The sequence below is a fragment of the Siphateles boraxobius genome, unplaced genomic scaffold (assembly GCF_051911475.1).
Source record: "Siphateles boraxobius isolate OS27281-9 unplaced genomic scaffold, OSU_SipBor_1 18, whole genome shotgun sequence".
NCBI lineage: Eukaryota > Metazoa > Chordata > Actinopteri > Cypriniformes > Leuciscidae > Siphateles > Siphateles boraxobius.
In genome coordinates, this window is record NW_027508788.1 from 2,068,253 (window position 1) to 2,095,057 (window position 26,805).

Here is a 26,805-nt window from a genome sequence, read left to right on the forward strand (position 1 = left end):
AGAAATAGTGATGCAGCACATATGATAATTCATTAGCAGTGAAACACACACACTTTCAGGTCTGGGAATGGCTTTAAATATAATTTGATTCAAGGGATAGTTCACCCGAAAATGAATTTGGAATTGCTGACAAGTCTTTGGAGGGCGGAATTGTGTAGACAGGGAGCAGTGCAATCCTGGCAGAAGTTAGTGAAAATTGATAATAATTGGATATAGCCTTTACCTATTAGTGCACATTCACTTGCTACAGTATGTTCAAATAATCTAAGAACAAAGACAACATGGTAGACTTAACACATAGCGTCACAGTCAGATCTCCTGGTCTTGAAGAGTTCAGAGAGACAGAGACCCCTGTCTGCCAATGAGCTGGGTAATTAACGCCACATGGAAGGATCCTGACCTTTCTTTGCTGCAATGTTGTCTGGATTTCAAGGTAAAACAAGCAGTGAGCCATCACAAAGTGTTTATCAGGACATTTATTCTTAGACCGTTCTTAAAGGTTACAAAACTGAGCCGTCAAACAGCATGTTCGTCACTTTCTTCCCTAAAACCAAACTGTGAGCAAAGAGAACTGACGTAAATAAAGACTCTACATGGGACCAGGGAAAGAAAATTTGAGATTGGTTTAGAGGAAGAGCAGTCAGACATCATAATCAACCAAGCTAACCTGAATGTTGGAGTTGTGGTGCAAGGTTATCACACATGCTAGTATAGACATGCTGCTGCATACACACACAGGACATTCCCCTAATGTTATTGTATGGTTCACATCTATCTGACGTTTATCTTGAGCTTACAAGCATATTTCAACAGAAGCTGAATTGTATAAAATGGACATACTAGTAAACTCTCCACAAAAACACTGCATCACCCCAGAGAAGGTTATCCCAATCAATAATAAATTAGATGCATTTGGAGATGGAAAAAGTTCTAAATAGACCTTATCCAGATCTAAAAGAGCTAAAATCCTGTTAAGAACTTCACGTCTCCCCTAGATGCTTGAGGCAAGCTTTTGAGAACTACTGCCTGCGGTGCAACATGGTGTTAAACTAACCTTTGGATAAAGGTCTTAAAAAATACAATGTAGAAACAAATCTCATGTGTCTTGTCCAGGTTTATCAAAGGTGAACATAGTCAAAGTCAACAAAGTCAATTTTCAAGCAAGTCAGTGCCATGTACCTTCTTGGCTCTGTTAAGGATAGCCTAAGGACCAAAAAGTCAAATGGGATTTGAAACATCTACCTGTATCTACATTTCTGACACTGCATTAATTTCATTCCCTGCTACGTTTTCTCTTTAAATATTTATAACCCAAAGCCAGCAAGCTAAAGGCTTCAAACCAATAACCTAATGGTCCTGTCGCTGTGGCATGTTCCTCACCCAGGGGCTGTGGATATAACCACTCTGACATGTAAGAAATATGAATGATGCACAGCTTGTGAGATCCATTTAGCGGCAGAGTTGGTGGCCTTTGAGATCTGTGAGCTCTAACAGGCTAAAACACCCTGATGAGAGCGAGAAACAAGCTGACACAGATTAAAGTATTACACTACAAAGACAGCATCAATTACCAAAGGCCTCACCCAAAGAACTTAAAGCCCTCAACACAAGAGCTGCTCACCACCCCTTCAGCACTAATCAGGCTTTAATCAGACCCTAACTAATTACTGTTTCGTCAGTGTATAACGTGAGGAACAGATAACAGCCTCTTTCTCCATTACATTTAAAGAGGTCTGCTTTGGGTAATAAAAATCCAAACAATTTTAGGGCTGAACAAACTGTCCTAAAACCCTTTGCAGAACAAAAGAAGTTCATTATGAATGAAGTCAAGGGGATAGCGAACACTAAGTAATGGATGATCTACAGGGGGAGAGGAGTAGTCACATGGCATCAGAGTTTGTTATTGCTCAATGTCATTCTGAAGGCAAGAGGCTCACTTTCTATTCAAAAGTGTATAATTTGAAATGATTTGGTCACACCAGAAATTGAATTTGAATTTTAATGACAGGAAGAGGAATTGATCTCTTCAAATCTTGCCACAGCACCCTAGTTAGTCAATAGATCTGTAGCCCAATTTGTAAGGAGGAACCGTGAGAGAACAGGGATTGAACACGTTTGAGCAAAGTCTGAAACTGGAAAGCATTCTGGTCCCATCTCCTATTTCACTTTCTTTTCGTAATAACCCCCTCAAAACTTCAAGAGGTCTGAAATGGCAAGCAATCTACCTGGGGAGAGAACCCAGGAGATCAAAGGTCTCTTCGACACATGAAGGCTTCCTCTCTAAGTTTTAGGAGCTGAGTATTCAGGGCAGAATACCACAGAAACCTGGGGAGCTATGGCACTTCCCCAGTTCCCAACCCTCTTTCCAGAAGCACTATAGAGAGGTTAATGCAGAGCTACCGGTAGAGGATGAGTAAGCATGGAGGGAAAAAGACAGAGACTGTTGGAGGGAAGAGATGAAAAGAGAGAGTGAGAAGTAGTGGAGTAAATCAAGGTATGTTAGGGCACATCAAAGCTTGTTTGTAGATGCTTCCGAAAGTTCTTCAAGAAAACTCCTACTGTACACTTTCAATGTACAGTACATCAGATTCAATACTCACATGTTCTAGTAATGAGAGACGTTGCTAAAAAATCATGGGGGCTGGGATGAAAATAGGCCATTAAGAATTTAATTGAGAATGCCTTTTAAAATTCAAATAAATTCCTGAAACAGGATTCAGAGTTTTACTTTATTTTGAATGTACAATTAGGTTAAATTAGAATCCAAATTCAAAGAAATTCATGTAACAAAATCAAAGTTTAAAGTGTAAAAACTTTTAAAAACCTTACAGTATATGCCAAACAGACCTACAGAGGAACGACAGAGAACTGCAGAACGATAGATAGAACAACAGACAGGATAATAGACAGATAGAGAGATAAACAGACAGATAGATAATATTTCAACTTCCTGTGCATTGTGGCTAGGGATGCTCATATTGATAATTTAACCGTTAACTGAAAGTAAAAATTTTGGCTGATTGATACTATCAGTTACACGGTTTAAAAGTTGTTGTTGTTTTTTTTGGTAGTAAAAGACACTTTGCCCATCAGTGTCGACTGTGGTGAAGGTTTTCAAGAGCTACTGGGCTATATTGAGCCCAATTACGAAATCCCATTAAAGATGTACTATTACCCGTAGAATTGAAGCCAGTTTTAAGGAGAGAAAAAAACGCTTAAATTACAACTCAAAAACACAAATTTCGTGGCCCTTACGACTGTAAGCAAATGAAAGGTGCTCCCCGAAGCTGGCCACTCTAGCGAGGCATTATCTCTGTATTCCCGGGACATCTGTGCCATCAGAGAGGGTGATTTCTGCCGTGGGTCTAACTGTCAACAGGCTGCCCCACATCATGTACACATGTTACTAAAACTAGACAAGGTGTGGATTGAGGTAGGTCTGCTATTTTTTATTTGACGAAAAAACTTAGTCTGACAGAAAAAAAATTGCCAGTTTTTCAAAGCTTTTTGAACGGATTTAGTGTTTTATTTTTGTCATCTTAATTAGTTAATTTAAGTAAAAAAAAATCTAGTGTAGGCCTATTTTATGTTTTTTATTTATATTATTTTATTTTGTTTTTCTCTGTTGTCACTGTCAGAGGTGGTGCAGGTGCGTGAAAATTGTATGTGAATCCAGGTTCTACCAGAAAGACTCGGAAGAATAAATACTGTAACAATATATACATTTATTGATAGCCCAGCAAGCAATAAAGTTCTTTGGCGTAGGCCCCGTCCATAGCTCGCAATCCGACGGTCCGGACTCTGCATTTCCTGCCTGAAGATCAAGTAAGGGGCGCAGCCGACCCCCTGGGAGGTATAGGAAGGGACCACCCTGGTGGTGGTGGGGAGGATGGAGGGGAAGGGACCATCCTGGTGGTGGTGGGGAGGATGGAGGGGAAGGAACCAGCTTGGAGGTGGTGGGGAGGATGGAGGTAAATGAAAGCGTCAGAAACCAGAAAGCAAGTATTAGACATGATTGGATATATGAGAAGGTAATAAGTGACGCAGCAATTGAGTCTTCCTGGCAGAACTTAACGCTAAAGCTTCCATTTCTGTTGTTTATCTATTCTGTATGCTGCTGTTTGCGCGTTAAAATAAACCCGTGAAATTTTTTTTTGTATTTTTAACGGGTCACAGACACTCGTCAATTTTATTTTTATGTAATGCCAATTCAATATTATAATCTTATCAGTTAACGGTTAATACTCAATCGGCGGTTGTCGGTCGGGAAAATTAACCGAAATGAGCATCCCTAATTGTGGCCAATTTAATTCTAATGCTATTGCCATCCAACCCTATCTAACTTGTGCCTGGGAAAACTTTCCAAACTTCTCCTCCCAAGCTAAAAAAAAAAAAAACCCAGCCGGCCAAAAAGGAACCGATGCAGTGCAGTCTTAGCAGACACCTGGAGCGGGGTCACGTCCCTCACCTTCCATACTACAGAGATGCACTGCGGTAACTCACTCGATCCTAATGACATTACCAGAGCGGTTTTGGCCATGCTGTGTGCCTCTGACATTTAAATTGACTCTGTAAATTGCATCGGCGTGATGCGGAATGAGACGAGCTATGGGCAGTATTGACTTCTCTGCAGCTGAGGAAGCTTCATTTAAAATCTCACAGACCGCATGGTCAGGATAGATTCATATGTTCTGTGCCCGTCACACAAGAGGATCATAGACACTACGGTCGCCACTCTGTAATCAGCCTGATTCCTTATTATTATTATTATGCCAGGAGGCATTACATTGTGTAAAGTAATCAAACATGGTGCTTAATATTTAGAAAGGCCAGTGATTAGCCTATTCTTCTTTTCTCTTGGCTTTTTTCCCCAGAATGTCTGCCACAGGCATGGAATGTCACAGTAAGTGCAGATTTATAGATGCTATTATTTTACTCGTCCAAAGGATACTTGTAATGGCCACTATTAGTCAGTTATAGGTGTGTTTTAATGGCCTGATGTGGTTAAGCTCAATTCTCGGCTGTGCGCTGAGGTCTATGAAGATGCGAGGGCAGCCGCCGCAGTGTAATAACAGAGCAGCAGCCGGAGGGCTAGGTTTGACTGCGCCCGCACCGAGAGCAAAACGCCATAAAAACAGCAGTTTACCAGCAGGGCCGTGTGTAACCATTCATTCTCCTTAACTCACACACACATATATACACACATTCAAAGAGACACACGCAGTGTGATTGAGAGCAGCAATCTTTATCTGCTCTCTGTTTTTCACTTCTCCAAATCTAAATTTATGAGCAGCTCTGCACAAACCTGGAGGCGTTGTAAGTGTGGTGTGTTTGGGAAAATGCTAATATTTACTTGTATGTATATCTGCAGGATAAACTATTACTAGGGTTTGTGTAGCTCACAATGGAGAGACAATAACAAAGACCATAACAAAGACAATAACAACGTTTTTTTTTTAACTCTGTTACTGTTTTTAAGTACTGTACATTTATAAATTAAGTCCTATTACTTATACTTAAGTCATTTGAGGTATTTTTCAATATAATATGATTCGTATAATATAATATAATATAATATATACAAGTGTGACTACTGCCAAAATAATACATTATTTTATGTATGCATTATTAAATTAAACTATATTTTTTAAATACATTTAAAGTAAATACATGAAAATAAAATGTATACAATATTTAAAATTTCCCCTACGAATGATAAATGAGACACAAGCTGTTGCCAGTTGCATTTGTACAAAAGAGAGCGTGAGTCAATGGTGTCATATGAGGGAGGTGAAAGTGGTGCAGGCTTCAGTTACCTGGAACGAACAGTCTGAAATACAGTACAAAGTTACCATGGGTGATGCCGAATATAAGTAACAATGACAGCTGAATGCTGTGGTTAACCAATCAGAATAAAATATTTCAGAGACTCTTGTAATAAGCTAATTTTAATGTCCTCTAAAATCTCCCTGATTAAAAGTCACTGGCTGATTGACGACACATGATAATGTCAGACTGAGCTCAAACCCATCTTATGTTCAAATGAAACATTTGGTACTTGGTACTTGGTACATGGTACTTTACCTCCAGTGCAATCTGTGTACCTCATTCACCCCTCGTAACTCATCCTAAAGCAGGTACACACGCACACAGGTAAGTGCACACTCGTACACACACCGCTCGAAAGATCTAGCTATGACAATACTGGATGAAAACACTTGAATGATGAGCAAAATGAGAAAAAGAGGGACGTTAAGTGCTCATTAAAGTATCTACAGGGTGAGACAGACAGTGGGAACTCAGCACTCTATGTGTTGCCGGAATCTGAGAGGGAGATAATTGGCCATTATGACAGTGGACGGCATGTCATTACCTTTTCATTAGCTGGCCTCCTCTCTTTCCAGGATTGCCCTGCACTACCGAGCAAGAAAAAGACGCCATTAACGTAATGTGGAATTAAAAGAGAGGCGAAGAAGAGCAGGACGGATAGGGCACGCACATACAGACACACACACTCGCATACCCATCATTCTCTCCTCAAATGGAGCGGAGAGCGCGAGAGCAGAGTGACACCAATTTAAAATCTGCAGCGATCAAATGAGGAGAGAGATGGAGAAAACACGTATGTGGGTGTATTTATGTATTCATATAAGTGTATATGTGTGCGTGAATGTTTTCACACAGACACTCTTACAAGCGCATCTCTTTGAAAATGCCACGTGATGGAGTGAAATGCAGAAGAACCCCTGGGAAATAGATAAAGTGGTGCACAAACAGGTAAAGTTATGAGTTGTATGGGAAGGTTCAAAGTCAGGCTGCTACAGCGTTGTCAAAACTCGTTGACGCAGACTTGGATCATGTATGTCAAGTCAATTTCCAAAACATTACTCACCAAAAGCATACACCTCCTGCAACGGGTGTTCCAGAATATGCAGCGAAATATGAGGCTCTGTTACATAAGGAACACTCATTCACAACAAAGGTACTTGTCATTTAGCAAACACGCTTTATCTAAACTGACTTACTGTACACTAATTACAAGGAACATCCCACTAGAGCAATCTAGGGTTGAAGACCTTGTTGAAAAGCACAACGGTCCAAGGAATTCAACTCTCATTTCAGCTTAATTCTTGGCTTGCTGCTACATGAGATCAAACCATAACATTTTGTATAATAATGTTAGAATGCAGTACTCTATACATTTATGTATTAGTATATATATAATCATTGCTCAAAGTAGGCCAGTACACACCGGTATGCAGTACTGGAACTTCTATATTTTAATCCGTAGTGTACCCTCACCTTTACTTGTGTACCGGCACTTTTTTTCCCACTTCGCGCACGGTCTAAAATAGTTACAATTTTAGCTCTGCCAGTTCCATTATCCTGAAGTCAATGGGCTTTATGCATGGGTTTCTGGTTAAATGGCTGAAATAAGGTCTGTGGTGAACACAAGATCAAGACACTTTCATGTTTTATTCTACGACATAAAATGCATCAGTATTAACACACTCATATTTTAAGCTTTTCAATGTCTTGAAAAAGGCGGTTGCTAACAAGTGGCTAAATGGGACTACAGAGCCTGTCAGAGACATTTAATGTCATCACAGAACAGACAAGTTCAGTCCACTTTTACAGCCACGTTATGCTTATAGTTGTGCACTTATAAACTATTCTTAATCAAACTTTCAGGGAAAATGCTTTTTTAGATAAAAACTGAAAGAGTTGTCGGAAGTTTAGTGATGGTGACGTTGAAGTCGTGGGACTGTGGTGTAGTTTGTTTATAGCCCACCTTTAGCTAATTCTGGCGATTGTTTAGGCTTCAAAATTCACACTTAAAAATTTGAATGTGAAATTATAGTACTATATTCCAGGTTAATAATGTCATTACTTCCACAGTCATTTCACAGTAGGACTTGTCTTGTATCCCCAGAGGAATACAAACATATCAACTGTTTCCCCTAGACAAAAAATAGGTTACTTTAACATCAAATGGAGACTTTTGCTTGAGTCTCCTGCTTCTCACACTTGCCTCCTAAGACAAAAACGATAACAGTCTCACAATGGTCTCTTTTAAAGTTTTAAATCACACTCTGTGCTCATATTTTTCTCCTTAGCTAGGGACACTGGATCGCTCACATTTGTCTCGTCTATAGTTTCAGAAGAAACCTCAAAAACATCACACACAGGCTCAGATTTTTCTCAGCTAGAGGAGCTCTCACATTTATCTCTTTTAACATTCAATTTATCTCTGTTACAGACCTCAACAACTTTACAAATTGTACACCAAGTACTTGAAAGGCACTAAAGTAAATTAACAATCCATAAATTTAAGCCTATATTAAGAGTGAAGTGCATTATACTCTTAATTACTGAGACACAATAAAAGAATAGAGCTGTAAAGTTTATGCGCATAGAGCACATAATTTGTTCTTGGAAATAGTAATGTACCTGATGCCTTTATCAAAACTAACTTACAGAGGTCTTACAGGAACAGTAACCCTGGAGCTTTCTTTGCTGAAAGGCATTAAATGGTTTACTAATTCCTTGACCAATTTTATTATTAGCACATATTATATGGTAGAAATGTTTTAGTTAATACTGAGACATTTGATTTGATAAGTTGTTGAGAGTTTTGGAGGAGACAAATTTGAGAGCTCCAGTGTCTAGGTAAGGAGGAAGATATGAGACATCTGAAGACAAAGCTGATATCTAAATGAGACATATATGAGAATTACCATTTAGTGTCCCGAGCTTAAAGAAACCTCTTTCAGAGCCATAGCCTTGTGAACAACACATTGACATCGAGACACAACTGCATCTCAGACAGCACGAGTTCGAGCCCCAGCTAAAAGTACTTTCCTCCTCCTGTTCCCATCTGGCCTCTCCCCTTGTTTCCTTTCTTTCCTCCTATATCCTGTCCATTAAAGGTGGAAAACCCCAATGACAAAAAATTATAATAATAATAAAAACAGCAACCTCTGCAAGACAATAAAGAGATCTCCCATGCTTCTCACCGCCCATTCTCATTTTGGACTCCTTTCTTTTAGAACGTTCTCATGTCTCACTTGTGTATTTCTCCTAAGGAATTTTAGGAGAAATATCTGTTACTTCTCTCCGTTTATGTATATGACGAGTCACGCAGGTACTGGGATATACTCCATAGTGGTTGTCGTCCCACCAGGTCTAAAATAGTCAGAATCTAAAGATTTATCATAGGCGTACTGTAGTGATTAAGGTTAAGAAAAAGTGTACCTTTAAATAAATTTAAAATAAATGTGTGTGTGTGTGTGTGTGTGTGTGTGTGTGTGTGTGTGTGTGTGTGTGTGTGTGTGTGTGTGTGTGTGTGTTTGTGTGTGTGTGTGTGTGTGTGTGTGTGTGTGTGTGTGTGTGTGTGTGTGTGTGTGTGTGTGTGTGTGTGTGTGTGAATTCTCAATTCTCTAGCATGTGTTTAGAAGCAGGTTTTGATCTTTCCAATATGGCAGATATATCATGGTGATTAGCAACAGTTGCTAATGTAGCATCTATGTTTTCCATCTCTAGTCATATCTCTACCCACATCCTGTTCACACATTCCTTGGAACATCTCCCTAAACATCTCTATAAATAAACCTTATAATAGACACAATTGATTGCTCTTTGTCATGACGAGGGGAGACATGGTGTGCTGGTGGAATAAACAATCAGAAGAGCTCATTGTGTTCAGTAAATCGTATGACTGCGAGGAGCATCATTAGGTTGTTCTGAATTAATGGGTGCTGGTGAAGATGCTTATTGGGGGACTAGATTAGACTGAGTCCACACAGTCAAATTATAGCCCGATTATAGATTCAGTTTGGACAGGAAGTGTACAGCAGAGGCTCAGAGCTGAGAGACGTACAGCTGCATTTAATTGGTCCCTGATGCAAACCGACTTTAGGCAACGAAGAAAGGGAAGGATGTGTGAAAGAGACAAGGGAAAAGAGAGGGAGACAGAAAAGAGAGAGGTATCCAAACTAGAAGAAAATAACAAAAATAAGCCAGGGGGAAGAGTGTTGGTGAGCATGATTCTCCTCTAATGTCTTTTGCTGTAGCTCCCCACAATCGATTCTTCCAGTCTATTACTTTCAACTCACTCTTACTTGCTCCATCCCTTTTTCTCTTTCTCTTCATGTTTAGGTCTCTTGCTTTTCTTTTATAAAGATCACAATCAGTGTGGTTGTTTTTGTTGAAGTGTCAGAGAGAAAAAGAGTGAAGCGTGAGACAAAGGGATGACACAGAGAAACGCAAATGCACTGCAAGACCTTACAGATTCAATTACATGTTTTGTGGAGATTATCAAAACATTTACAATGTCATTATGAGTAATAAGCACAATGCAGGTCAAAGGTCATGCCACATAAATCAATTAGCCAGCAGTGAGCTTTGGAGCCTCACTGTGGAATATTGCTTGGAATACAAAAAAAGCATTGAATGAAATGAAATGGCAGCAATGAAATACAAAAAAATAGTGCACCTTTTTTTTATTTTTAATTGTGAATATTTCTCTAGAATCGACTCTGTGAATCATTAATCTATTTAAATAAATAAAACTGAAGTTACATTCATGGAAGCAACTGTGATCATTAAAGGTTAAAACAAATGCAATTTTGGATATTGTGAGCATGACAGGTTTCAAACACATTTCAAATTTGAACAGACCATCCAAGGTCATTGTGGCCTCAAGTGATGCAGGTGTGCTGTTTAGAAATTTAAAGAGTAATCTAAATACGAAGGTCTATTCCTGCATTCAGCTTCCTTTGAAGCATGCTACTGATGAAACCCCCTCTCCCTCTTGCGTTCACACTGACTTGGACCTCTTACCACTCTGACAGCTGCACAGAACAGAGTGAGCTACTACCGATGGCTATTTGACATGGAAGGCAACCTCATCACTCAGTTGTAAAAACTCTTATAAAATATGCATGTTGAGCATTGCGGTGATACAGCCAGGTAGCCTGGGTACACCACTCAAAGAGCAGAATGCTGGCATAGAGAATGGGGATTTTATACTATATATTTTTAGGGTAAAAAAATACATAAAAATAAACTAAAAAATAACTTTTTTTTTTAAATTGGTGACAAGAGCCCTATCATACACCCAGCGCAATGCAGTGCCAGGCGCAACGCAAGTGTTTTTTGCTAGTTTAAGCCTGACGCAGTTATCATTTTCACATCCTGCGCCACGTTGTTTAAATAGCAAATGCATTTGCAACCATGGGCGTACTGGTCTGAAAACGAGGTGTGTTCAGGTGCATTGTTGGCACATTGCTATTTTGAGGCGACTGAAATAGACTGCGCCATTGACCAATTGAAACCTGGTCTAAAGTCAATATTTTTTTTGTATGGCACGTTAGTAATGTGTGCCTATAGGCGGGTCCACAACGCGTGTACACTTTGTCCCATAGATGGTCTGCTTGTGCGCTTTAACCTTGCACACAAGCAGACCCGTTTCCCCGCTAGAGGAAATTCCGCTTGCAAATTCCGCCATGTAAATAGCTATCCGCCATGGCGAGAACGCAACTGGCTTTTAAAGGGAATGGGCCGACCATTTTTCCCGTCGTTAAACTAGAAAAAGTGGATTCTGACGGGACCTAAGTGCACTTGCATCGTGCGCTTTAGACCATGCGCGTAGATCGTTAAAATAGGGCCCATTGAATTAGTGCAAAATAATCATATTTTTTACATTTCATACTATGAAATATATTTTATTAAAAAATGTAAAAAGTGGCGGGAGGTGTAGGGTGTAGTCTTATATGTAGTCATTGTTCATTGCCGAAGTATTTTTTGGTACACAGTGCCGCGACAAATCAATCACTCCTTTACGACTGGCTGCCTGCGCATTCATTCACTGAGCTTGCGGCTGCTGCAACTTGCGCTGCAACTTGCGCTTCACGACTCAAACTCAACGGACAATTATAAATGTTTTATCAAACAGAAACTACTCTTATAATTTTTGGGACAATCGGGGCCGGATTCGGGATTCGGGACAACAGCTTACATTTCGGGACTGTCCCGAATTTTTTGGGACCTCTGGTCACCCTAAGAGGATGTTATAGGTTACCTGGACTAACCAGCTGACCAATTTTTGCACAGCATCTCAAATGTTGGTTTGGTCATTCTGAAATGCCTGAGCCTGTCATCAAAATAGTAGGGTGGGTATGGTTACCTCCCAGAATTGTTTCACACAATTGCATTCCTAAAAAGCAGGTATCCAATTTTAAACAAGAAATGAAAATGACAGCATTTATCGTGCTTCGTTGCGTTTTTTCTTCTTTTTCCTGCCTTAATAATATACATCCAAAACATAGACTCACAGCGAGGCTATAAAGCTTAGTGAATAGACATTGCTTTATGTGGCATGACCTTTGACCTGCACTGTTCAAACGATGATATAGAAATACACTCAACACAAGGATCATTGCCAAATTCAATAGAGCACCTATATGTATAGGTCAAATAAATCTGAAGCACACACATAAACACACTTACTATACATATGAAATATGATTAGGCAGCAGTTGTTTCCATGTTGTTTCATGGATGGTGAGATTGCAATCACTTGTGTCATTCTCAAGCTGAATTGCTGAATGTGTTGCAGAAGGGGAGAGAGAGAGAGAGAGAGAGAGAGAGAGAGAGAGAGAGAGAGAGAGAGAGAGAGAGAGAGAGAGAGAGAGAGATGAGGAGTTGTGGGTAATGATCAGTGGAGTGGTAGATCTTTTCCTTCCAATGTCATCCTGTACCTATGATTTCTGTCATTGTTTGTTATTGTGCTTTTAAAGTTAAAGTGGCATTTAAAAAATTCTTCACATTGGAGGAAAATACTCACATCCTGTTGATGCGTCAGGTAACATGGGGAACAAAGATTATGATGGTGGTCTCTTAGCATTAGCATGCACATTCCCAATTTCACTTCTGAATGAATAATCATTTGCTCTCATTTGCATGTAAATCGCAGAACGGAATGGAATTGTATGAGGGAGCGTAAGGAACAGCTAAAGCGGGAGACCGCACATTTTCTTGACGAGAGAGACCCTGGCAGGCTTCGTCTAACCTCTCTTTCACTAATTGGCAAAATAAAAGACTGCACTGACCTCAGGTGTATCGGCCACAGTGAGCCACACAGTCTCAGGGTCATCATTTTCATTTGTTAATGCCAGATTATCATACTGCAGCCATCCGGTGTCCCGATGTGTGACCATGAAGTATTTCTTTTTTTATTCGCCTGCGTTTTCTCTCCTACAGGTCATAAGTGTGTGTGAAAGAGCCGAGATTTGTGAAGAAAGGGCAGGACAGAGGGGAAACGTGAAGACAGAACAGAATTTTTTAGAAAGCGGAATATTAAAGTATAATATGTGGGTGAAGTGATGGATGGGAGGACAGAGAGTGAGTGAGAGAGAGAGAGAGTAGAGTGTGTGTGTGTGTGTGTGTGTGTGTGTGTGTGTGTGTGTGTGTGTGTGTGTGTGTGTGTGTGTGTGTGTGTGTGTGTGTGTGTGTGTGTGTGTGTGTGTGTGTGTGTGTGTGTGTGTACATATAGTTATCAGGGGAATAGAGGGATAGTAAGGTGCAGGAGCAAATATATGTGATGTCAACCACTTAGCCCTGTTGAATCACACACTAGGCGTGCAGCATTCAGGGAACTCTCTGCGCTGTAGCAAGCTGTGCTAACCGCTAACCGCTAACTGCTAAAGGTGCTAAAGCTCAGGCTCATTGACAGTTTCACTATTGTGTTTGAGGGAGCACAACAACATATACTATACATCTATAATGGTGTGTTTGATGAAAAAAGTGGCACAGAAATCAAAACCGACAGAAAACAAAGCATTGGATTACCACACAGAATTTGGATGTAGCACAGAAACACCTTAACTTGACAGAAAAAGACAACAACTATGGTGATTATTTAGGCACAAAAGCTAAAATATAATGCGAGCAGTCAGTGAAATGGTAGTAAGAAATTAGTTTAGTAAAATATATATCTACATACAAAAGTCATGTATATTTACTAATTTAGTTTTTACAAATCAATACATTTATTTCTTTATTAAATTTAAAAGTCAAGCATTATTTATTTTTTTTAAATTTCAATTTAAATAAATGGTCGATTTATACATTGTACACTAATTTGTCTACAATTAAATAAAACACTAAAAATTTAAATCATTCATAACATCACAAGTTCACAACATTATAATGTACAGTATGAAAACATTTATTTTGAGATTTACAAAAGATTACATTTAACAATGTTATTAATACTTATTAATTTTTTGAGCATTAGATGATGGCAAAGGTACTCCCCTATCTAAAAATAGGGGAAATGAGAATGCAGAATTAATTATCCAATAGTGACCAATGTTAGTCAGTATATCATCTGATAAATTAACAATTAAATAAATTAATTAAAACAACTGATATGGTACCAATATATCACACTTCCCAGCTGTGTCCTGTCCAGCAAAGAGCTCATTCAATCATAATAAAAAGTATAACACAAGAGGATATTTCTTAATGTGCACCCGAAAAGTTGAAGTCCAACCAAATTCCTAAAGGAGAAAAAATGCAGTGCGCAAAAAGCATTATTCTCTACTATTCTCAAACGAGTTTGAGAAGACAATGTACTTCCGAGGAACATTTGCAATTCCACAGTGGGAGGCAACCGAAATCTAATGAGGACAATATTTTAAACCCACACTGAAGTTAAAAGGGCTGTAAAGAAAATTAACTACTTTTCATTGAGAGGAAAAACAGTGTGTGAGGAAAAAAAGTGTCTGTTTCTAGATGGCTCTGTGCTGTCAGTGTGAGTGTTTTTCACAAAACACCTGGTTTGTGCAGCTCTCCGGCTCTTTTACAAGCAGTGAGTCACAGAGGCGTGAAGCACCAGCAGATTTTTAGACGAAGCGAGCCCCTTCACTCTGTCCACGGCCTGTGTGCGCGTGTGCGTGTGTGTGTGTGTGTGTGTGTGTGTGTGTGTGTGTGTGTGTGTGTGTGTGTGTGTGTGTGTGAGAGAGAGAGAGAGAGAGAGAGAATGAAAAATGCATGCACATAAGAACGTGGCGCTCTCCTCCGTTGGTCACGGTACACAGAGCACATCCTATGAGTGGCCTCAAGAACATGTGTATGAAATGAGAAAGAAGATCGAATCATATTATATACTGACACAATCATTATTTAAAAAAAGGCTATAGTTTTAATGAAATTCAAGGGTATGAGTGAATATTAGATCGTGATGGTACAGCTGTGCTCATAAGTTAACATCTTACTGGCAAAATCTGCTAAATATTTTGTATTATTTAACTTTTTTATTTTTATTTTGCACTGTGCTGAATAATCTAGATAACTGATATTTAAGTACATTCAACAAGCCGATAGAACAATTGACCCTTCGCAGGGAGCTTGATTGACAGGTGATCTGACCAATCATACTTCGCCATCCGCCATTTTGTCCGACAAAGCAGTCAGGAGAGTTAGAAGATTAACATGGGAGGATTTGAACTTGAAAAACTGAATATACTGACGCCTTTCCACGGTTAAAACAACATTCCTTCTTATGTTCATTCGTGTTTATTTGATGCTATAAATGAACTAGAAGGAAGAGATGATCGGTTCACGAGCAGCTTTAACTGAGGCTCTACAGCGATCTGTCACGACACATTAAAGAGCCACAAAACGGTATTTATTGTTTAAATTTCTTTTTAAAAATGACCAAATTTGAAAGGTGAAAGTTTGTTTAATATGTTTCATATCAAAAGTAACCGAAAAGTAACCTGGTCTGTCCTGTCTGTCAGCGTATTATCAGTCTCCTCTCTGATCCGCAATGTATTTTTCACTGCGTGAGAACATGGTGTGTGCGTGTGAGTGGCGTAGCTTGTCGGACATAGCGACAGTAACTAAGGGGGCGGGTCTTTGCGAAGGGTCAATTATCCTGTTTAAAATTTAACGGGCAGAATTTGTTGACTCTTTTTGTGATGTGAAGTACTGGACTTCAATATCACCAAGCTACTGATGAGAGCTCAAATATGCAGAGCACACTGGGAAAACCAAAGAACTTGCAGTACCTGGAGGCTTTCTGTCAAGAACAGTGGGCAGATTCACTGCAGACTGCATATCGGGGCGTTATGCACAAGAACCACAAAAAAGCAATTTTTGTACAAATACGAAAAACATCTTGTAGACTTATGACATGTGAGCAGAACTGTATATTTTATAAGTGTATTAATGTTTGATATATGGAAACTTATTTCCGCCACAAAAAAATAAAGGTAATTGCGACAATTCTGACTTTTTTTCTCAAAATTGGACTTTATAACTCGAGTGAGTTTACATCTCACAATTGTGAGAAAATAAGTTTGTGAGATAAAAAGTCACAATTATCTTTTAAATTGTTTTATTTTGTGATGGACAAAAGCTTTCATATATGAAAGTGTGAAATGTTTGAAGGAAATATTCTTAACGGTGCTTCTGACTGCTAAGGTCACTCAGATAAACCAACATCTAACCAAAATAAACCAACACTTAACCTGCACCTTACCAGCATAAACCTAAAGCATTAAAGTAATGGATATACCCTATGTTCACCCAATGCAAGATTCAGTACCAACAACTATTGTAAAATTGCCACTGATATATTCTTTACGTTTTAAAAATTATATTTTTATATACAGTATCACAACCAAAGACAATACATATGATTCTTGCACAAATGAAATAAAGGGACAAGCTCATTGAACTAGATTTGCTTGCTTATTTTGCCTGTCTCACAATGGTCAATACTGCCCACGGGCCAATCAGAACACTGCTCAATGACAGCGCAGCCAACACAACCTCAGAGATTAAATTGTATTATATTTTATTACAGACAAGCTCTTACATCTCTGTCAATGTTGCAATTGATTATTAAAACATGAAATATTCATATTTGGGAGCAGTATCGATTTACATCAAAGAGACTTGTCGGATCATTTTTCAAATACAATGACCAATAGCAGACATCTGTCACGGTGGGGTAATGAGGGGAGAATACATTAAACTAGTTTACATTTGTGTGATTACTGCATAGAGGTTGATGTTATCCATCAAACAGTCATTACAGTGCGTGTGTGTTTGTGTGAGTGCCTGTTAATTTGTCATTATTGCATTGCCAACTGTAAAAACACAAATCAGCAAGATTTTGAATTGGGTCAGAATGCAGCAGAACCCAAAAAAATATTTTAAATTACCAGATAATATCTTAAATCATCTTCCTCTTCTTATTCCTTTGGCACCATCATGTACAGCCTAACTTACTGCATATTGATACTTTACTTATCTATAATATTTTCCTTCCTGGAAAATTATTATATGGAGAATAGTCCAAAACATTTAGAGTACCTGGAGAGGTATGTGTGCATGCTGAAAAGATAAATATAGTTAAGGCAGAAGAAGAGAAAGAAATGCACTCATTCTCATGAGTTCACGGTTAATGGTGTGAGTTATGTCTTTGTGGTGAATCCCAGGGTCAAAGAAGGAAGGACAGCAATCTCAAAGTCTCTTCATTCAGTACTCTCTCAAAAGCACTCCGAGGAGACACAAATTAAGATAGAGAAACTGAAAACAAGGTCACTCGGGAAAAGGAATTGTGGTGCCAGGAAAACTGAGTGGCGATACTTTCAGAGCTACACAAATATCCATATGGCTAAATGAAACAGCAAGGCTAGGTAATGTTTTTGAGATGGCCACGTTTTATGCTTTCACAGGACATTTGCTACTTTGGTCTATCAACCTCCCACAACCCAAAAGGGTAAATGGTGTTATTGTTAAGTATATAGGGTCCAAAATGACCATTTAGCCATAACAAATTTTTTTTTTTTTTTTTTTTTTTTTGTTGATAATTGGCTGTTTTTCCTTCAATATTAGTGACAAGCAGAGCAAGTCATTGTTTCACCCGAAATGAGTCAGTCTATTTCTCTGTGAAACTGCAATGGACCTAAAAGCATGAAGATACAGTACATCATTATTTTGTTCCTCATATTTCCGTTTTGGTGGCTTAATGTGAGGAATGTTCCACATATGTGTCACCACATGGAGTCCTGAAAAAAAAAAACCTTTAGGCATCTGAGATAAACATCAGATGGAAAATGTTCAGCTGAAGTAAAAGCTGTTAGAAGACACAAGATGCAGCAATTGATTATGTTTTATATATAGTTTCTATGTGTTCGAAGTGAATTGTTCATATCAATTACATCAACACTGGCCAAACTACAATTTTTACCAGTTGCGTTGCGGTTATATTTACCTTTACTTATAGAGGGTTTATTTTTGATCCTGCCAGTAAAATGACGAAACTCCAATTGTGCTAACAATTTGTTTAAGTACCCAAATTCAGATAAACCTGGATTGTAGGACAGTATAGAATGTAGGATAAACATTAACAAAAATAAAACATCTAATGCCACCCCCAAGCTCTCAAACGGAAATTATGCAAGCAAACACAAAAATCTCAAACTCAGCCTCCCCCAGGACCCACCCCTGCTGCCCTCATGTTGTTTAAAATGGATGTGGTAATATACAAGCTTCTAATCCAGGGAAAGGGAAAGGGGCTGGCATTCCATGTTACACCTATAACAAATGACAAGAGGATTCCATCATCCTAACAAGCATCTTCTCATCCAGCTCCAATCCCAGTCCCTGAGGATGAGCAGACCTGGCTGGCCCTTTCCACTCGCTCGCTCTCATAAATACTCTCCAACAACCAGGTTCACGACAAGCTATCAGAACATTTCACGGGGGACATCAATGATGCATTCTGGGAAATGTATGCCTTGCCCTTACAGTACGAGATACTTGTGGACACTGCAATGCATCAACATTAACAGATATCTTGAGTAATGTTCTATTGCTCATACTCAGTCATGTAGCTGATACACAACGTCCACAATATGTCCTACGTTGCAGATTCGAATCAGGGTTCTCCTTCATATGTAGCCTGGCTCCGCCCTCCTACGCACTTCCGCTCAATTTCATTTTCCTTCAGTACTACGTCTGGGATTGCGCTGTAGACTTCGGTTTTCTCCGATCAATTTTTTACCGGGCCAATCAGCGAACAGAGGGAGTGGCTGAGAACGATGACGTTGATGTCGACTCGTGCGTTATTTTGAGTTGTAGTTCAAAATAAGAAAGATGCGAGCGATGCCATTCGGTCCGTTGTGGCAACGCTGCCGAATATCAAGAAGTTAAAGCCGGAGCAAGAACAATCTTTGCTTAGTTTTGTGTTTATGGCCATCCTCCCACGGGGTTCGGGAAAAGACATATGTCACGACCAAACGTCAGCGATTGGTTATGGCAGATAGAGTGACTCTGGGCAGATCCAATAGTTTTAGACTTCAATAGAATACCCGCCTACAAGGAAGTTAACGCTTGTCAATGGAGCGGTGCCAGACTCTCTGTACAAATGAAATGTACGCGAGTCTGGTAGAACCAGGCTACTTCATATGTGCACAGATGTCAAAAAGCATACTGTGAGAGTCTGTCTAAAGATACTGGTAAATTAAACATTGCCTATGTTCAGATGGAACACGCTGCCTTTATTCATAACTCATGCCATCAGAGAACCTGTCTGGAGACTTCAAAAGCTACTCGAACTCATTACCATGTGCGCCTCTATCATTGAATCGGGCAGAGTTACATCTCCATCTACTGCTGCCCAGGGCAACATTTCCGTTCTGTGTCGCTCATCAACTTTATAAAAAAAACAATAAAAAAAACACAGTACTTTAAAGGAAAATGATATTTAACGCCCTGACCACAGGCAATGTGGAAAACGCTGTAATAGTTTGGGTTTGTTTATGGTTTTCAATACCAGCTTCTTTCTGACAGGTACGGAGCATTTCTGAGTGTGGATGTGAAACAATAGATGATGTGAGCGCTTGAGGCGGTGTAAGTGAACATGACAGATGATTGGATATTTTAATGACACGATTTCATTTGCATATTAATGAATTCTCTGAATGAACCAACAAAGCAGTATCTCCGAGAGGAACGGTTATATCTTATGCAATACCATCTTAATGCTGGTGAGGAGAACTCATTAATCATGAATGTTAGGCCGGTTCAAGCTGATTTCCATAGTTTAAGGAAAGGAGGAGGTTCAAATCCTGAGGGCTAATTTGCTAATAGACTTTCAAATAGTTTATCATACGGGACGATAAAATCAGGAGGTCAGATGCTTCTCGGCAGCAAACATCAGAGGACTTTAAGATACACAATGAGATATTGAATGCAGATTCAAAGATATATCTTTAAGATTTAACACTTTAAATGCACCTCATCTTATCGCATATCAAACAAACCAGGATATAAATGGATGATGTATGAACTACAGAATCACAGTTTCATATGAATAAACCCAGAGTGAAAAATGCAAACACAACCTCATAGCAAGCATATGAACGGATACACAAAACGGATCTCAAAAGTGGGCCTTAGGGGTGCCTCAGGTAATAACAGCACTCCTGACTAATAACAAGACCATCAACCTCAAATTGTCCAATCCATATCATCAGATTTATTTTAAGTGCATCACTTCAAATTGCAGATGCCACACATAGGATCTCTTTATTCAGAAGGGAGGGAAACAACACATGGGCAATTAACGAAATACTAATTGGACACTTGTTTATAAACATCCAATTATTCTATCTTGGTTGAACATCTTAATGATAGTTATTGTACTGTGTCTGAGTGCACTGTCCACCTCTTCACTAAGCATCAATGACTCTTAACATAAGATAATTGCTGCCTTGCTTCTGCTTTCGTTTAAAATAACATGCAACAATAATCTTGATGAAAGTACCGAACAGTAGGAAATCTATAGATAGGACACCAACACATGATTTTCAGTCACACATTCCACTAAACTTTGCATGCTGAAATACTAAAAAACTGTTAAATGGTAAAGAAAAAAAAAATGGTAGCTGTTGCCAGAAGCTCACCATTACAAAAATACAGTGACAACGTTACTGGACTGTAAAATAGTTAATATATACCAACTTAAAACTGTTTTTTTTTTTTTGTAAGTATAATTATAAAAGAGCTAAACTATTACATGAGTACAATTATAGCCTACTTTCCATGAGCCATGTCTAATAAAAAACCAAAGTAACACTATATGACACTACAATAATGAAATAACCATAAACAACATAAAACGTTACAAAACACCCTCATGTAAATAACCGATGAAAAATAAGAAGAATAAATAACTATTTTAATAAAATACAATACTTAAAGCGTCCGACAGGGACTTTTTAGTTCCAAATCTATAATATTTTACAGTAAAACTATTTAAGCAGCAGCGTACTTACAGTAAGTACGCACTTAATTCACGTATAGTTGTTTGCAATTTAAGCAATAATAAATAAATATAATATATAAAACACAAATAACTGTTCCTTAAAGTGTTACGCGGTTTTCAATCAAGAACACTAGAACCAGCGCGACTTTCATGCCTGTTGCGCTGCGCATCTCGTGGCACGCACTATTGGTATGCTCACTCCAATAAACAAGCTTCATTCAAACCGAAATGATGAGAAGGTTTCCAGACTGCTGATATTTCATAATCTTTACTAACATTTACTAGATGCATTGCGCGCAAATTTTCCTTTGCATCGGCACTCGATTTTACAGTCGCTTATACCTATTCAAGCGTTTGGCACAGTGATGAGACTGAGAGCATTACTTACATGCGTGCCGCGGGAGTTTTACGTAAATTAGCATCTACTACACATTCTCCATTCCAAAGCCCAATTGAAATAGGAACAGACGTGCCTTGCCCTTGCTTGAAAAAAAACAAACATAATATACAGTCATTATAGACCATCACCCATTGCAGAGATATATTCATACGATGAAGCTTTAGAGTCCAGGAACTCTCCAGGACAGCTAAATGTGGGGCTATAAAAGTATATCGTTAGGCTTCGTAAACAGTTAAGTTATCTTACCTCTAGCCATCGCATAGGGCAGCAGGAGAACCAGGACCGCGAGGAAGCCAAAGGAGTATCGTCCCTTCTTCCCAAAGCGTCCCATCATCACTGCGCTTCTCTCCTGCGTCCCCAACTAAACCGGGGAGCCGCTCACAAGTGCCGCTCTCATGCATGTGCCGTGCGTTCCAGTGGCTTCAGTAACAGGTCCCTCCCGTAGCGATAAACCCAAAGTGAATCTCTCTCATCCGCACGCTGAGTGAGTGTCTCGCGCATCCGTGAGACTGGAATAATGAAGCCGGTGCGCGCTGGCCAATAGCGGAGGGTGATTGAGGGCGGAGGGAGCGCAGCGGCTGTCCTTCACCCTGCTGCTCGAATGTGCTGCGAAGTGACCAGATGTGCCTGAGTAAGAGATTATACATGAGCATACATGTCAGATATCGGGTAAATTCGAGATGACATATGAACAGCTGGTTGTCTTACACTGATTTCATCACAGATCGTGTCGGGCTACTGGGGGCCACTAAGATGAGAGCAATGCTGCACACCGGAGCAGAGGCGGTGACGTCTCTCGTGCATAATCTGCGTGGAAGAAGAAGAAGGGATGTTTACTTAAGCAATATCACAAGAGCAAGAGTGTTGACGTACTTAAGTCTATAAACATGTAATTTATATCTAGTTATTAACATTTCAGACAATACCCAGTTCTATATTTTGTCTCCAACAATGAAAAATGTTTCAAATAGGCTCAGTGTCGGTCCTACACTTCTGGGGGCCCTAAGCAAAACTTTGTGAAGGGGTCCCCATCGAAATAAATGTATTGGTATGTCAAGGCTAAATAGGAATTTAAAATGTTACAAAAATATATACCTACTTTATTCTTGTTGCATTTTCTTTCTTTTTCTGCTCTTGACAGATAGCTTAGTTTGTAAGCCATATAGCCATGTCAAGATGTAGTGTAAAGTACCTATTAAGATCACCAAAATCTACATTGAGGCATTTTTAGTGCACAAGATATTGGTTTTAGTACAAGAAGTTATTTTAAAATAAATTATTAATCTATCACACTATAATATTTAATTTAATTTTAAATGATAAAAGTATTTCAATTAAGATGTACATCATTAAATATAAAAAGTCTGGCTGTGCTTGGGTACATTTTGTACCCTTTAAGCACACCCGTGTTGCCAATAAGCTCAAAACATGTTTTATTAAAAAAATGGTGATTATTGTAAACAACCTTTTTAAAGAATAATTGAAAAAAAATTATTTGAAGGTACAGAGTCAATCACAAAAAAAAGAACTCTAAAATTAAGCACAGATTCTAAAGGCTAGTTTTCCAAATGCTAGTTTGGCCGTAAGCTAGTTACTTTACTTCATAAAGTTTGAAATATGAATATTTTTCATACACAAACTCATGGCTTTGCTTCAGAAGGCCTTTATTAACCCCCCGGAGCAATGTGGAGCACTTTTATGATGGATAGAAGCACTTTTATGATGGATGAATGCACTTTTATCATGATAGATGCACTTTTACGATAGATGCACTTTTTTGAGCTTCAAACTGATGGTTGCAATTCACTGCCATTATAAAGCTTGGAAGTGTCAGGGTGTTTATTAATATAACTCCGATTGTATTCATCTGAAAGAAGAAAGTCATATACACCTATGGCTTGAGGGTGAGTAAATCATGGGGTAATCTTCATTTTAAAGTGAACTACTCCTTTAAACACCTCTGATTGGCCAATGCGTTCACACGCTCAATATAGCTATGTCTGTGATTGGCCTCAATGATCAATGCTTCAAAAACATGTTGTCTTCGAGTACTTTTCTTATCAGTGTTTGAAAGTAGGCATCTATCAGAGGATCCCTAATATATCCACTGATAAACTGATCCGCTGACAGACACCTGCTTTCAAACGCTCCCGTGTGTATGTGTAAGAGCTCTGAAGTCGGTAGTTCAGAATAAACTATAGTTCTGTCTAGATTTTGTCATCTCAAGGCTGTGAAAAAAATAAGTTATCTTATAAAGATTAACTTAAAGTGACAACAATCAGTTATTTAAAGTCTGTTTATGAGGTATTTACATAGACGTTCAATGTGGATGAGCTTAAAGGGAGCACACACTGAGCTTAATTGGAGCAGCAACAATTTTTAATTAATAAATATTACATGAAATTTAAAGGAGAAGATTTAAGATCTAAATAAATAATCTAGGTCATGTATTACGTTTATAAATATTTTAATATGAACAACTATTATCTACAATATCTGTAAAATTATACTTTTTCTAGTTGAAGTCACTGAAGCTCTCTGTGATTTTCCTAGTAGTGCACCCGTTAAACTATGTTCTGTAGCATCTGCATTATGTTGTTAAAACTATCTTTTGGATCTATCTGTAATTATTTCCCACATCCATGTCACAGGTTATAAATATGCAAAGGTTAAACATTAATCACTTAATTTTGCAGTAAGTAGTTATACTAACCCAAAATAAAGGCTTAAAGATTTTAAAAATGCACATTTAAGGGGCTCCTCTTTTGGTGAAAGTTTTCAGACAGCTTAAAAAAAATCGAAACTCTGCAGGACCGAGTTTGGTGACCCCAGGTATAGACCATGCATACGCACTCGTTTTACGCTTTTCATTTTACGTTTCCCGCACAATACTGAGAGGAACCAATTTCAAGTGATCTTTGAGAAAGAGAAACATAAGCTCCTAAATTTGAGTTGTATGTACAATCAATAAATAAATAAATAAATAATACATGCCTTGGTAATGCGTTAATTACTGAAAGGCTATTAGAGTTTGAGGTCACTTTATATTGCACTGATCATGTTACTGTGAATATAATTAACCACAAGCACTTTAATTATATTAACATTATTAATGGTAATTATAAGCTGCTTGTAATCACACATTGTTAGGCTATTTTTATTACTGTAGGATGTAAATGAAAATTCAAGACTGGAGGGACCAATTGTAGCAGTTTAAAAAATAAATAACTAAACCCATTAACTGACCATCTAATTGTTTCTCCTCATTATCTATGGTGGTTTACAACCCTGACTATATATATATATATATATATATATATATATATATATATATTTTTTTTTTTTTTTTTTTTTTTTTTTTAAACAAACTTTTGGTCATGGTCACTGAAATGCTACCCATCTGTGAAATCACTGTAATCTTTAATTCGAAAATTTACATAAATAAAACACATACACAAACATCACTAACGTGCAATTTTACATGTGTAATTACAAATGTCCCAGCCATAAACCCTTTTTTAAACCCATTTTTTCTCCAGCGATAATTTAGTGTGCTCAGATTTGATTTTGATCTGGTCACACTTTCATCCATAATTATTCGGACCCAAAATATAAAGTTGACATTTAATTATAAGAGTGCAGCTGATCCTCTCTTCTAAACTGGCTGGAAGTCTTTTCCCAATGGAATTCCTGCACTCACTTAGAGACTTGGACTGTGATGGCTGTCAAAAATCAAAAATCTTTTACAGCTCGATTTAACCACCACAGGACACAGATTTGAGCACCCGTAGTGTCATTATATGAACCAATTCAGAAGATTAACACTGTAATGGCATAATATCATTCTGCGATCAAAAACTGTCCATCGTTCTTGTTACCAAGGAATAGATGGTTAGAATCCAGTAATGATGCTGATTAAACATGACTTGTTCAATGATTTTAGGGCATGATGTTCTTAGATGTAGGCTAGAGGGCCACGATGGGACCCTAAATTGATATTACAGTACATTTGGGAGAGACAACTTAAAGAAAAAGACAGAAACATCGCCTCAGTGAATGGCTATTCCTATCTGGTCACACACTCTCACATTTGTAGCTCCTCTAAAAGCACCCACTGAGAAAAATCATCAACACAATAGACCTAAAGCCCTTGTTAATATGTAATTTGTCCAACTGTGGCCTGATTAGCCTACTCTGTGCGCATGCTTGTGTATTTGACCTTGCCTGATGGGGTTAAATGTTTAACAGGCTTTGCACATCAGACATGATGATGCTTTAAATATGTCAGAGCTCTATAAAAGCGAAACCATTGCCCCTTTCCCTCAGGACAAAAGACAAAAGTCACAGTTGTCCTTTTAATAGGCAGTGTCTACAGAGGACTCCATCAGGGGGAATGAGACTGAATATGTGTATGGTCCATTAGCTGTCCTCTAAAAATGAGATCGTGAAAAGCAAACATCAAGAGCATGCACTCGCTCTATTATGGGCCATATAGTGTTGCTGTGGTTTTATGATTTATTTCCAGGGCTTCAATTGGATTGAAATGGCATTCTGGCACATAAAAAAATAGAAAAATAAGCATAGAACAACAACAACAACAACAACAACAACAGCAATAGGCCTTTTGTTTGGCAATCCATTCGATTTTTTTTTACTCAGAGGGGTTAAGGTGACTTGCCTGCAAATCATTAAATGTCACTCTAGTCAGTGGTAAACCCTGCAAGAGAAAACATCTACAAAAATAAATAATTAAATAATTAATTATAATTATAAATTAATTATAAATAATTATAAATAAATGATACATTTTATATATATATATATATATATATATATATATATATATATATGAGTGTGTGTGTGTGTGTGTGTGTGTGTGTGTGTGTGTGTGTGTGTGTGTGCCTTTTTAGAAAAAATGACTAAATACCAACCCCTCCTTGCAAAGATTAGTGACCTAGGCTATGCATGTAAGTTTGTGGCATTGATATTTGGCAGCCTGGGACATGTCCACAAATCGGCTGTTAGTGGACTGAGACTGGCAGGGCTACCCAAAGGA

General features: G+C 38.4%; 1 protein-coding gene across 1 annotated transcript in view; it reads right to left on the reverse strand.

The window, feature by feature from the left end:
* unc5da (unc-5 netrin receptor Da) overlaps positions 1–22,466 on the reverse strand; it is a 258,001-nt gene extending 235,535 nt beyond the window's left edge. Inside the window, exon 1 of the mRNA XM_077232809.1 lies at positions 21,996–22,466. Coding sequence (XP_077088924.1) covers positions 21,996–22,083 — 88 coding nt within the window. The 5' untranslated portion in view covers positions 22,084–22,466. The remainder of the gene's footprint in view (positions 1–21,995) is intronic.
* Positions 22,467–26,805: the final 4,339 nt, after the last annotated feature.